Source organism: Gossypium hirsutum, chromosome A02 (genome assembly GCF_007990345.1).
Source record: "Gossypium hirsutum isolate 1008001.06 chromosome A02, Gossypium_hirsutum_v2.1, whole genome shotgun sequence".
Classification (NCBI taxonomy): domain Eukaryota; kingdom Viridiplantae; phylum Streptophyta; class Magnoliopsida; order Malvales; family Malvaceae; genus Gossypium; species Gossypium hirsutum.
In genome coordinates, this window is record NC_053425.1 from 9,797,033 (window position 1) to 9,811,228 (window position 14,196).

General features: G+C 31.1%; 2 protein-coding genes across 2 annotated transcripts; one reads left to right on the forward strand and one right to left on the reverse strand.

The window, feature by feature from the left end:
* Positions 1-2,628: 2,628 nt before the first annotated feature.
* Positions 2,629-5,705, forward strand: LOC107951565 (calcium-dependent protein kinase 11). Its single transcript, XM_016886658.2, has 7 exons — positions 2,629-3,367; positions 4,015-4,158; positions 4,256-4,408; positions 4,543-4,658; positions 4,788-4,955; positions 5,055-5,279; positions 5,366-5,705. The coding sequence occupies exons 1-7, from the start codon at positions 2,815-2,817 to the stop codon at positions 5,540-5,542; spliced, it is 1,536 nt and encodes a 511-aa protein (XP_016742147.1). The 5' UTR covers positions 2,629-2,814; the 3' UTR covers positions 5,543-5,705.
* A 576-nt stretch (positions 5,706-6,281) lies between these two features.
* On the reverse strand, positions 6,282-10,071 carry LOC107951566 (uncharacterized membrane protein At4g09580). The gene is made up of 4 exons (XM_016886659.2): positions 9,427-10,071; positions 8,239-8,506; positions 7,945-8,115; positions 6,282-6,823 (listed from the first exon to the last, which is right to left on the reverse strand). Exons 1-4 carry the CDS (start codon positions 9,690-9,692, stop codon positions 6,692-6,694), a joined length of 837 nt encoding a protein of 278 aa, XP_016742148.1. The 5' UTR covers positions 9,693-10,071; the 3' UTR covers positions 6,282-6,691.
* Positions 10,072-14,196: the final 4,125 nt, after the last annotated feature.

The window sequence follows — 14,196 nt, forward strand, 5'->3', positions numbered from 1 at the left end:
TTTCAAATTGGGGAGAAAAGGGTAATTATTTTAGGGTTTTGAATTAGGGAAAATGGGGGGAATAAACTAGGGAGAAGGGGGTGATTATTTTAGGGATTTGAAGAAGGGAAAATGGAGGAAATAAACCAGGGAGAAGGGGGAACTCGGTGTGGGTAAAAAAGAAGAGAGCAAAACGACATCGTTTAGCACAAAATAAATTAACATTTGCGGCGTTTTCACCTAGCGCCGCTAAAGGCAAACCAATTGCGGCATTTTAACATAAACGCCACTAAAAAAACAAACAAAACGACACCGTTTTGATATAGACAGAATAAACTTTAGTGGCGTTTTTCCGTAGCACCGCTAAAGGCAAATCAATTGCGGCGTTTCACCCTAAAACGCCACTAAAAATCCAAAAAAACGACGACGTTTTCATATGAACAGAATAACATTTAGTGGCGTTTTATCACCAAGCGTCGCTAAAGGCGAAACTATTCCGGCGTTTTACCCTAAAACGCCACTAATGATCGAATAAAACTACATCGTTTTGATATAAACAAATTAACCATTAGTGGCGTTTATACCTTAGCGCCACTAAATCAAACCTATTGTGGCGTTTGAACCAAAAACGCCACTAAAAATCCATAAAAACTACACCGTTTTGATCTAAACAAAATAACCCTTAGTGGCGTTTATAACCTTGCGCTGCTAAATCAACCCTATTGTGGCGTTTTAACCTAAAACGCCACTAAAAATCTAAAGAAAACGGTGTCGTCTTGTATAATAGAAAACCCTTTAGCGGCGTTTATTCCCTAGCGCCGCTAAATCCAATTTTTTTAAAATCTAATATTTAAATATTTTAAATGGTTTAGATTAAATATTTTTAAATATAAAAGCATTAATTGATTGTATAAAATTTATCTATTATCTCTTACATAATTTAAACTATAATCATAATTTTAATATATTAAAATTAAGATTATCTCTTTTACAATTATATAAGAAATTATTTAATATATAAATTACAAAACACTAATTACTCTAAACCTTAAACCCCTAACCCTATCCCCTAAACCATGAATCATAAAATATAATCGATCTCTAAACCCTAAACCCCTAACACCTAACCCCTATCCTCTAAACCTTATAATCTCCAACCCTTAAACCATACAGTACCATAAACCCTAAACTATCATTTAAAACTATTAATAAAATTTAAAGGTAAACTTATAATTTAAAACGTTTTCCACAAAATATCCCTTCAATCCATTAAATAATATAACACATTATTAATATATAAAAAATATTTTTTTTATCAAAATCAAGATATCTATTATCGATAACAATAATTAATTATAGGGTTTAGGATTAATTTAATTATTGAATGTGATTCACTTGAGATTAATATACTATATACCCATGGCCATTAAACTTAAACCATAAAACCCTAAACCATAGATCTTAAACCTTAAATATTAAACCCTCAACCCAAAAATAAATTTAATCAATATTAAGTAATATTGCTTCCATAATTTATTATGAACATAACCTTTACATTAATATCCTATGTATATATACACATCAACATCCATATGATGTTTTTTGGGGTTTAATTAGGGTTTTAAAGGTTATAGTTTAGTGTTTAGTGTTTAGTGTTTAGGGGGTTTAGTGTTTTAGGGGTTATAGATTAGTGTTTATGTTTTTTGGGGTTTAGGGTTTTAGGGGTTAAATGACTTTTAGCGGCGTTTTACCAAAAGCGCCGCTAATTCTTTGGTTTTTAGTGGCGTTTTACCAAAAGCGCCACTAATGCTCTGGCTTTTAGCGGCGTTTTTGGTAAAACGCCACTATTGCTATGTTTTTTGGCGGCGTTTTCTGTAAAACGCCGCTATTTCTATAATTTTTAGCGTCGTTTTAACTAAAAACGCCGCTATTGCTCTGTTTTTAGCGGCGTTTTTGGTAAAACGCCGCTATTGCTCTGCGTTTTACAATTTTTGCGGCGTTTTTTGATAAAACGCCTCTAAAAGCGCCGCTAAAGCCTTATTTTCTTGTAGTGTTCTAAAATAGAAAAAATTTTTAACTCTTTTATAATTTATAAAATTTTAAATAGTAATGATAAAATTACACTTTATCCCTTTAAAAATATAAAAAAATTAATTTAATTCTTTAAAAATTATAAGAAATAAACAATTTAAATAATAAAATTATATTTTTATTATAATAAAAATATACAATTTAATTTTTTTTTGGTTTCCCCCTATCCCAAATCCTTTGAGAGACGAACATTTTCCTACATTTTTATTATAAAGACAAAAATTTAGGTGGCACATTTTTGCAGAGGGATAGAGCAATTATATTTGCATAATATTATACATACATATATGAAAAAATCTGAAGCCGTAATAATGATATATAATATGATTTATGCTATTTTTACGTATTGCATGTGAAACAGAATGGATGAATAAGTGGTTAAAAATGGAAGAAATAGAATTGAAATGGAGCATGCACATTAAACCAGCAAAAAACTTATCACATTCCCAGTGCATATATGAATGAACGAATGAGCTAATAAATATCTTTTTTTGATTTTTTTTTTCTATCAAATCAGCTACTAAAAATAAGATAATAACCCAAAAAAACTCGCCATCAAATAGTTACTAATTATACAAACAGAAAAAGTCCAAAAGCATCAAGTTTAGAGCTTCGTTTTCCTTTTCATGCATTCTTGATGACGTTGAGTCACCACCCAATGAATATATAGAATAAACTATTACATTTGTTGTATTCCAAAGAGAAAATAGAACAGATCCCATTATTTGAGATATATTTGTGACAATGAATAATCAATCATCATCAATACCGACGACAGCAGCAACCAAAGGATGGGTTTTGCCATACGAAACCCCAAGACTAAGGGACCATTACGTGGTGGGGAAGAAGCTGGGGCAAGGCCAATTTGGCACCACCTATGAATGTATTCACAAAGCTACTGGCACCGTTTTCGCTTGTAAGTCGATCCCAAAGCGTAAACTTTTATGCCGTGAAGATTACGACGATGTTTGGAGGGAGATCAAGATCATGCACCATTTGTCGGAGCACCCGAGCGTGGTGCGGATCGAGGGGACTTACGAAGATTCCGTGTTTGTTCACTTGGTTATGGAGATTTGTTTAGGCGGAGAACTTTTTGATAGGATTGTGGCTAAAGGTCATTACAGTGAAAGAGAGGCTGCTAAGCTTATTAAAACAATCGTGGGTGTTGTGGAGGCTTGTCATTCTCTTGGGGTTATGCATAGAGATCTCAAACCTGAGAATTTCTTGTTTGATTCTCCTGGTGACGATGCCGTCCTCAAGGCTACAGATTTTGGCTTGTCTATCTTCTATAAACCAGGTTGGGTCCTGGGGTTTCTTTTCTTTATATGCTACTCTTGATTTTGGAAACAATGGCCATTGATTTTGACCTTATGATTTTGGTTGTTTCCTCGATTGGTGCTTTCCTTTTAATTGGGTTTTCTTTAAAAAGAAAAAAAAAAGTTTGGGTTGATTCTCTCAAAGTTCTTCAGAAATTTATGTTTGATCATGTTGAATGTTTTTAAGATATTATGGGATAAGTTTCCCTTATGATCTCAATTTTTAAGATTGTTGGAGTGGTTTACCTGAATATCTTAATCTGAATAGGTTTAGACTCAGAGCCTAAAAACGAATGGAGAGGCTTTACCTGAATACCCCGACCCGAATAGGTTTAGGCTTCGACCGTAAAATGAGCGGAGGAGGACACATATGATTATACCAATTATATTCTGTAAAACTCCATACTGATGTCAAGATCAGCATCGCTGGAACATCAGGTTGTGCCTCGGTACCAAATTTTTCTTGCTTGTATGATGGCATTTTCAAATTTCTTGTGCTAGGAAGAATCATTAGGCTTCTTCAAATGATGGGAAACTTCACACCTGTGGCACTTACTGTGATTTTCCCTCTGTTTTTCACGGCGTTTCCTCTCAGAGTTAATGCCGGTTTACGTTTTCTATCGTATAGGACAACGTTATGCTGATGTTGTTGGGAGTCCCTTTTATGTTGCACCAGAGGTTTTGTGCAAGCATTATGGACCAGAAATAGATATATGGAGTGCAGGTGTTATCCTTTACATTTTGTTGAGTGGTGTTCCACCATTTTGGGCAGGTATTTTATCATATCATACATCCTTCAACACTTGGTCCTAATTCTTATATTCTCATATCCTAAGTTGTTTTTTTTTACTTTTCTTCTTGATTCGTAGAAACTGAATCAGGAATATTCAGACAGATTTTACATGGGAAACTCGACTTCACATCCGAACCATGGCCTAGCATCTCCGAAAGTGCAAAAGATCTAATACGAAAGATGCTTGAAAGGCACCCTAAGTCAAGAATTTCTGCTTATCAAGTCTTATGTAAGTCATTTTAAATATTAATGTCAATCCAAATCATGATTTCTTTGCAATAGCAAGGGAATGACAATGCCTACCTTTCTTTCTTTCTTTTTTTATGTGTGGAAGTCATAACAGTGGGTTGATTTATGCATCAGGTCACCCATGGATTGTTGATGATAGAGTTGCCCCAGACAAACCTCTAGATTCCGCCGTGCTATCACGCTTGAAGCAGTTCTCGGCGATGAACAAACTTAAAAAGATGGCGTTGCGTGTATGTCATTCTCCTGTTTTTGATGTGTTTACATAGGCATGCTTGAAAACGCTGCCCCTTTTTACCTATGTTTCACGTTCTTTTACAATGGGGGGAGACACACAAAAAAAAAAAAACATTCTTTTGCAGGTCATAGCAGAACGACTCTCCGAGGAAGAAATAGGTGGTCTGAAAGAGTTGTTCAAAATGATCGACACGGACAGCAGCGGGACAATAACGTATCAAGAACTCAAAGACGGTTTGAAGAAAGTGGGGTCTGAATTAATGGAATCTGAAATCAAATCTTTAATGGAAGCAGTAAATACCACTTCCTTTCTTGACTTGTTACTGATATGCTTTATGTTACAACATGATTGAGTGATTGATGACAACCACAACTGTTGTTACCCTTGACAGGCCGATATCGACAACAATGGAACAATCGACTATGGTGAATTCATTGCAGCAACACTGCACATGAATAAGCTGGAGAGAGAGGAAAATATAGTAGCTGCTTTCACCTTTTTTGACAAAGATGGTAGTGGTTATATCACGGTAGATGAACTTCAACAAGCTTGCAAAGAGTTTGGTTTAGGTGATGTTCATCTGGAGGACATGATCAAAGAAATAGACCAAGATAATGTAAGCATGGCTTTGACATTATAATTTGGAACATTTAAAATATTATTAATAACTGTTGTTATGATACATGTATATATAAATTGTAGGATGGAAGAATAGATTATGGGGAGTTTGCAGCAATGATGAGAAAAGGTGATGGGTTAGGAAGAAGCAGAAGCATGAGAAGCAACCTCAACAAGAATATAGCAGACGCCTTTGGACTAGGAGTGAAAGACTTAACATCAATCTCCTCTGACTCTAACTCTTGTCCTTCTTCTAGTTAGCATCATTTCTTACATTTAAATTTGTCTATCCAAATTTAACCCTTCTTTGCTTGAGTTGAGTTTGTATAGACACAATGATAATTGGATCTTTATATTTATATTTATGTACACATATTATCAAGCTAATGTACTTTATTTAGCAATGGTGATTGCTTAACCTTAAAATTTTCCTTTTCTCTTATCCTTAAAATGACACAGCAGCTGATGTCATGGTATTTTTGGTAGAATTGAAGTTGATGGTGTGCAGTTTTGTTTTCTTACCCAATACTATATTCATCAGTATGCTTTAACTATCTAAAGACTTGTTTAAGAAAAAAACCATTATAATACTAGCATCACTTTTTTGAAATATTTAAAGTAAAAAAGAAAGAAAAAGGAGCAACAACTGAGTTTCTGAGAAAGCTTTTTTAAAGGTAAAAGGTGAACTTTCTTCCACCTTAAGTTACATTTTCATACCAGATCAGATGCCAGTGGACCTACAACTTCCTAGTTAGTACTAGGATTAACATAAAAAATAATTAAATGTTGTAAACAAGGACAAGAACTAAATTTGACCTCTAAGCAACCCTTTCCTTTTCCTTTATCCCTTATCGATTATCTATTTTATTTATTTATTTTTGCAAAGAAAGAGATTTCAATAATTGAATTAACCCAGAAAATGAAAAGCATCACATATTTAACTTCCAATCTGATTTTTTTTTTATGTAAAATAAAACATCAGCAGCAGAAGGAAGCAATATCTAAAAAGACACTTTTATCACTGGGTACACTATATATATCAGTACAGTTTTTACATAATTCTACAGCAACATTATCATGTAGCGCTGTCTGTAAAAGTAAAACTGTCAATGGCGTACAAAGCATTTCTAGGAAGAAAAAGAAAAAGTTTACTCCCAAATGTTTTAAATAATCTAAATGGGAGATGACTTTAAGTAAACATTCATGAAATATAAGAAAAAAGGAATTTCCTGCCGTCTGCTTTTCATATTTTGTGTCAATGGTAGATCTTCAATAATCAGCTGCAGAAATGAGGATCTTCTACTATGCTCTATCCTTTCTTGGATCCTAAATTTTGAAATTTGTAAAAATTTGTATTCTTAATCCCCCATTGACAGTCAGGACGATGCTACAGACTTCACCAACATAACCTTATTCATATATCTTCTTTTTCTTAAGAAGGGTAGGAAATATAGAGACCAACCCGATAAGGAAAAGCACAGACACAGTCTTGAAATCGTAGAGGTCCTTGACAGACCTAAGATCCCCAAGTGCAAGACCAGCCTGAAAGAAGATACGATGATGGTCCTAAATCAGATACTTGAATTGAAGCTTACTTGTATGCAATACCATCAAGAAATACCATATCATTGATATAAATAAGCCAGGTACAAAATAAACCAAAAAAAGGGCTGTCAAATGAACATAATGTTCTTTGACCTTTCTATATTAAAAACTTACCAGCTACTTGCACATTTTTAAATATCAAATTGTTCAGAGGTAAGGATCTGAATACACGAGTTCCATCTTTTCCTATCATTTCACTATTACGTGACACCAATGAATTGCATCAAATTGAATCTCAACATAAACTCTATTATTTTTTAATTATCTCCAGTACAAAGAGACTTAATTCAATTACAGCAAATGATCAATTAAGTGGACACCAATAAATATATCCAAATAAAATCCATTGAACCCTATCCGCCATATCTTTAGTGAAGAAACCTATTAACAATAGTAATCGTGGGGCTTCATCAACAAGTACCTATTTCAAACTGTTAACAGTCTCTATAGTTCAGTAACTCCATGTATTTGGCTAAGGTAAGAATCCGATTTAGACAGAATATGGCGAGAATATACGTTCAGCGATCTTGTAGAAGCTTTTCTCGTTCCAAATTGTTAAGAATGCAAATGCAAATCAATTATTTTAAAACATTAAATTAAAACTTTCATGAAGTCCTCCAATATATAGCTAGCTAGGGTAATGCAAAAATGTTTAAAACAATATCGTCATTGATCTGAGCTTCAGAACAAAGTCAAATGGTTAGAAACATGTAACTTTCTTCTTTTTGGCAATGTGAAAAGACATGTGACCGATCACAAATATATTGTTCTATTACCATTATCAAAAACTGTTTGATGAGACATGTGAGACACAAATATATTGTTCTATCTCCGTTATCAAAGTTTGTTTTAAATAAAGATGTGGACTATCTGACATCATTTATGCCTATGAATAACAGGGTGTAGCAATAAATTGGATAACACACAAGTATCTCTTTTCTTTCAACAAATATTTTCAGATGACAATACTAATAGTAATAAAAAAGGAATAGAAAAATGAAAATCGAATCATAAAAAGAATGCAAGGAATTAATTGAGGTACATGGCAGGATACTTACTTTGACAGTTATATAAGAGGCTGGTATTAGGCCAACAAAAGTAGCTAAGAAGAACACATGAAACGGTATGTCAACTATAGGTGAAGCCAAATTAATAAATAGGTTGGGTAGAGTTGGAGTAATTCTCAGAAAGAGCATGTAATTCAGCAACTTGTCCCTTCGCTTAGCAATCTGACTCCACAAAAAAAATGCAGATGAATTCAAGTACGAAGAAGATAATAGGACAACAAATGAAAGATGCTAAATTAAGAGAAAACAGAAAGGAAATTTGCAAAGATGGTAACAAAGAAATACCTCAGCTTGAAAAAATCTTAATTTATCAGGCCACAACCAACTAACCAAAGGCCTGCCTATCAGCTTTGACAGAAAAAAGCAAGAGCATGCTCCAGCTGTGGCATTAAAGACAACCAAGAAAACGCCTTTTACACCAAAGAGAGCTCCAGCTAGCAAAGACATGAAAATTGTTCCAGGAATCATAAAGGTTTGCATGAAGATATAAGTCGAGCAGTAACCCAAAATGAATTGTGTTGGATAATCACTTGCATATGTTGCAATATTATCTCTGAAAAAAGAAAAAAAAAACACAGACTTCAGTAAAATGAGTGTTGCAGCTAAAATATGAACACAAAGAAAGAAATTGTTGACAACAAAGCAGCAATGCCGAGCAACAACAAAGTAGTGAATACATAAGTAAACTAAAGGAAATGACAACAATAAATTAAGAATGGCAATTAGGGCAACAATGTATTGCAAATATATGAAGGGAGAAATTAATGAAACCCAATGATGACATTTCGCAAAAGAAAAAGTCAAAGCAGAACTCAGCAACCAAAACAGCTAAATCAAATATCAATGCCGTGATTTTACATTTAAAGAGGGAATTATACTCCAATTGTTATCTGATCCTCTCAAAATATGACCACTCAGTATTACACGATCTCTATACGAGAAATATCTAATACATTGCTGGCTCTACTAAGCATGCCTGCAACATGGTCCCTACAATTTGCATAATTGTATTCCCTCACATGATCCACAGATGAACTACAATCATTATTAATAATCATAGATTGCATTTTAAGCCCTTAATTCAAATTAAGGTATATGGGTTAGAGTAAGGACAAAACAAATTGAAAAGATTCATTCAGGACAAAATAGAAATGATAGAATTCTCGTCCATAACAATTTTCATTGTTTTAGCAGCTTAACTCCTCCAATCTAACACAAAAAGAGGCACATTTCACTTTCAAACAACCCGATTAAAGATGGAATTATAAGCTAAAATAATCCTATTACTTCTTTCTAGCTCAAAATCACAAAAAACCACAAGAAACCTAAAATGGGCATTTCGAAAATCTACAATATTTATCAAATCCAATTGATTCAACACAAAATTAAGCTTATTTCCGAACTAAAGCATCAAACATTCACCAAAGAGAGAAGACGTCAGTTTTGATGATTAAAAAACAAGAGAGGACCTACTTCAGCAAGCGCAGATCGGAGATGGAACGCGGGATCTTGAGTTTCCCGTACTCGGTGGCGGGCATAGTAAGGTAGATGCAGAACAAACCGGTAGAAAAAATCAAGAAAACCCCAAAAAAGGCAGCCAATTCCCACCTCGAAACAGGAAACCTTTCCGATTTTAACCTCTTCCCAGTTGGGGAATCGTCATCTTCCTTGCTGCTGTTGTTCAACAACGCCGCCGCGGCACTTTCCTCGTCCCTCAACACATTCCTCGGCGCAGCCATTTCAAAACATCGACAAGATAAAGAGCACAAAAAACAAAAGTGTTGGGAACTTGGGATCCCAAAAGAATATATAAATAAGAATAATAAATTGAAACGAAATAATATTACTGAATTAAAAAATCATTGCTATGACATTTATATGGAAATGGAAGTGGGTGTTTTTTTGAACCCTAATTTGAAGAAATTGAATTGGTTGGTGCCAGCGAGTTTTAAAGCAATGCGGTTTTTCTTAAAAATAAAACCAGAGAAACAATAGAAGAGAAATTTGGAAGACAAAGTTGTTTCTTTTTCTTCTTTGTTTTAATTAAGAAAATGGAGAAATATGTCTTCAAATGCCAAATATATTTACAACAAGAGTTTTCTTATTATTTAAGTGGGAATTGAAATATTAAAAAATATAGTAATTTATAGATTAAAAGCCTATAGAATAAGTGGTGAAGCCCAAAAAATTTTAGGTTGAGATTAAATTGTGTATTTTTCTAATATTAAAAATATAATTTTATTATTTTCATAGTTTATATTTTTATAATTTTTAAAAATTTAATTAATTTTTTATTATTTTTGAGTGAAAGGATAATTTTATTATTACTAATTTAAAATTTTAATAAGTTATAAATAATTTAAATGAAAAAAAATATTTTAGAAGATGAATAATACCAACCCCTTTACTCTGTCATTGCATAGTATCATTTTTTAAAAAGTTAAACTTAAAATTATAGAAATATTATACTTTTTAAATTTTATTTATTTGAGTTGTTAAATTATAATTTTAATATCAAAAGGTAAATTATTATATTATTAAAGTTATCCTACCAATAAATAGTTGGGTATAATAATAAGAAACATTACATTTTCAATTTAAATTTTAGATACAATATTATTAGAAGTTACAATCACGAACCTTAAAACAGACATTAAAAATATAAAAAAGAAAAAACCTTAATTGAATGTAAACACAGAATTTGAATTTTAAAAGTACTTGTAAACTATGCAATATCCTTAAATTACAATTTTGGATAAAATTGAAGAATCATTTATATGAATTGGAAACATTAATAACATCTTGCTTCATGAATGAAATTTTTACTTCCACCATTATTACATTAATTGAATTTTGGTGCGAGTTATTTTCTTCCTATTTTAAGATAGGTTAGATATAACATTTTTGATAATCTGTATCTTTTATTTATTTTTTATTTTTAAAATATTAAAATTTAAATTATAAGAGTTAGGTGAGATGATAATAGTTTTTTTTTATCTTAACTAATGGTCAAATATTCGATCTTCATCCTAAGTATGGAGTAGCTTCAAAACTTATAAGCAGCACCTACCTCCTTAATGGGCCTATAAAATGCGAAAGAATATTTACTAAATTTATATAAAATTATTACATTATTCCATATAAATTTTATTATGTTCGTTTATATTAATTTTCATGCCACAACGTGATTTCATTGTTTTCTTGTATTAGTAGTTGTGTCGATTTTTTAATATATAATTAATTTATTTGATTCAATTTTAAATTTAAGTTTATTTATTTAAATTTTGTATTACATCATTAATATAAATATAAATATTGATTTGAGAGGCAAGAATTTTTTGGAAATTAAATTTGGAGGACTTGTTTTAGTAAATTTAATTTGAAAACCTTTGCAACAAGAAAAATCCGATGTTTATTACATCAATTACTTTAGTAAATCAAATTTATCTTAATTTTGAAGGACATCCATTTAATAATAAAATATTTATAACACTCTCCATTTGATATCCATTGGTACATAATATCCATCGTTAAAATCTTATTAATATAAAAACTCTTTGAAAAAAAAAACTCTTAGTGAGGGAAAAAGAATACACTTATCTATAATACGCATAATATGTTTTCTCATTAACAACTTTATCAGAAAAATCTAATGAGACAAAACCTTGGTTAAAGAAAAAATAGTATAACACTTATTTACTCCTTCTCATGACTACATCACATGATATCTCATATTTTATGTATTTGGTCTTGAATACTAGCTTTTCAAATAATTACTTAAACGAATTTACTAAATATTTATATCACCATTCTTTCGAAAGTCACGAGTAAGGAAAAATTTTGGGGAAATATATTTTGATCTCTTCAGGAGTTTCAATAATAATCATAACAAACTTTAATCATGATCCTTCTATAAAAATACAAATATGTATTTTGGATCATTTTATAATTTTCCTTCAACTAATATTTTCTGAGTTAAATATATTGTATATCTTCAAATTATTTCAATTCATATAAATGTTTACGCAAACATATTGAACGATTTCCCAAAAAATTCTATATGCTTCTGTTATTCTAAATCCTTCAAAGATTTTAATATAAACTTTTATTATATAGTGATTCATATAAAATATTGTAACTATTGGATTTGGTGCCCTAAGTGTAGTATATTTGTTTTGTAAACTTGTATTTTTTGAACAAATTGGTTTAATAATAATATCCATTAATTACATTAAATACCTTTTTGTATATTGTTCTTAAGTTTTTGCACGCAAAGCAAAATAAAAGCAAATATTGACTCACTGATTATCTAAGGTTTAACTAATATTAAGCGGTATTACATGGTTGGATCGTAATACGAAAGAACAACTTGTATTAGTAGATGAACCTAAACATGTCATTAGTCCAATTGGAAATGAGCAAAACGATTGAGAGACTAATATGTCGTCTATCAAGTTCAATTGAGGAGATATTTTATCTTGGGCATCGGAGCGGAGGACTCCCAAAAGATAGAGACATAGATGTGACTGATTGGACTGATAGTATATTGGAAAAGACCCAAGTAGGATAGATCCTAGACCCGTTTATGGATTTATTCACTTGTGACGTTTATAGTGTGGCATACCTTAATCCTAAATAGATGATGGACTATATATGTGTGTGAATCGTATACTTTGATGTAATGCAAATAGATAAGAAACTGAAAGCTGGTGCATTAGGTATATGTGTAACACCCCCATACCCTACTTGATCACTGAGTCAAGGCATCAAGATGTCACATTCGTTGCCGAAGCAACTACTAAAAATTTCAGATCAATTTATCATATTATTTAATTAATGTAGATCTTTAACTAATTTTAGAAATAATTAAATTTACGATAGAACTAATTATGAGTTAAATGAGCTCATTAAAACATCCACAATTGATTAAAGGCCAAATTGTAAAGTTCATAAAAATTTTTGAATTGTCGTCACGACGTTGGGGGTTTCCATGTCATGACATGGCGAACTTGTCATCGTGATGTTGTCTCTATTTTCCTACAAGTTCCACGATTTATTTTTATTTATTTTATATCATTACCTAAACCGTATTCAGATGTCATAACCACCACTTTATTTTACATATCATACATTTACATCTGTTTCTAATCTCAAGTCTTCATAAAAAACATGATATTCAATTAAAGATAACAAAGTTTATAAAATTAACACAAATATTAAAATTTTACAAATAAGACAATTGGAGGACTTGCACTTGCAAAATTAGTTTACCCACTTTATGAATATTTCATATTTATTTTTAAATTGTGTCAATCAATTTAATTCTTCATAAAATTTTAACAAAGAATTCACATAAATTAACAATTATTTACTTATTATTTTTTCAAATTGTTTAAATATACTCATATGTATTAATCATACCATCACCTACAACCATTTTGAAACATTTCAAATTCATCTAATATATATATATTCATATATTTTTCCTCCTCCTCCTCTCCATTCCACATTCTTTATGTATATATTTGTTAGGATAACTAGCTTTTAGTATATAACATGCTTAAATGTAACATTATCTATAATTCCATTATTTACTTATGTGTTTATATCAAAGTTGTCCACTTGAGTCATAATCCCTAAATTATTTATATCTTGAGCTACAGAATTCAAAATTAAGATCTGCTTGATGTTTTTAAAACTAGACTCAAATATATTTTTACCATAAAAATTCAGAATTTATAATTTAACCAATAAGTATAGTAAAATCTTCAAATTTATCCCTGTTCTATTGTTTGACAACTTCGACCTTTCTTTGCTAAAAATTAATTATCTCTTAGTACGGGGTTTGGATGATGTTTCCGTTTATTTCTCTTAAAAATATACTCATTAAGAATTTAAATAGATAAATTTAAACCCCTAATTATTTTTTTACATTTTTTTATGATTTTCCAAAGTCAGAACAAGAGAATCTAAAATCAATCTGACCTTGTCTCACAAAAGTTCATATATCTCATAATATGAAATTATTTTGCTTACACTGTTTCTTCTATGTAAAACTAGACTCAATAGGATTTAATTTCATACTTTAATTAACCTCTAATTTAATTTCTACAATTTTTGGTGAATTTTCAAAATTAGACTACTGCTGCTGTCAAAAACTGTTTTAGTGCAAAATGTTGATAACCAATATAACACCCTCCTTTCATTTCTCTACAATATTTCTCATCACTTTCTTTTATTTTC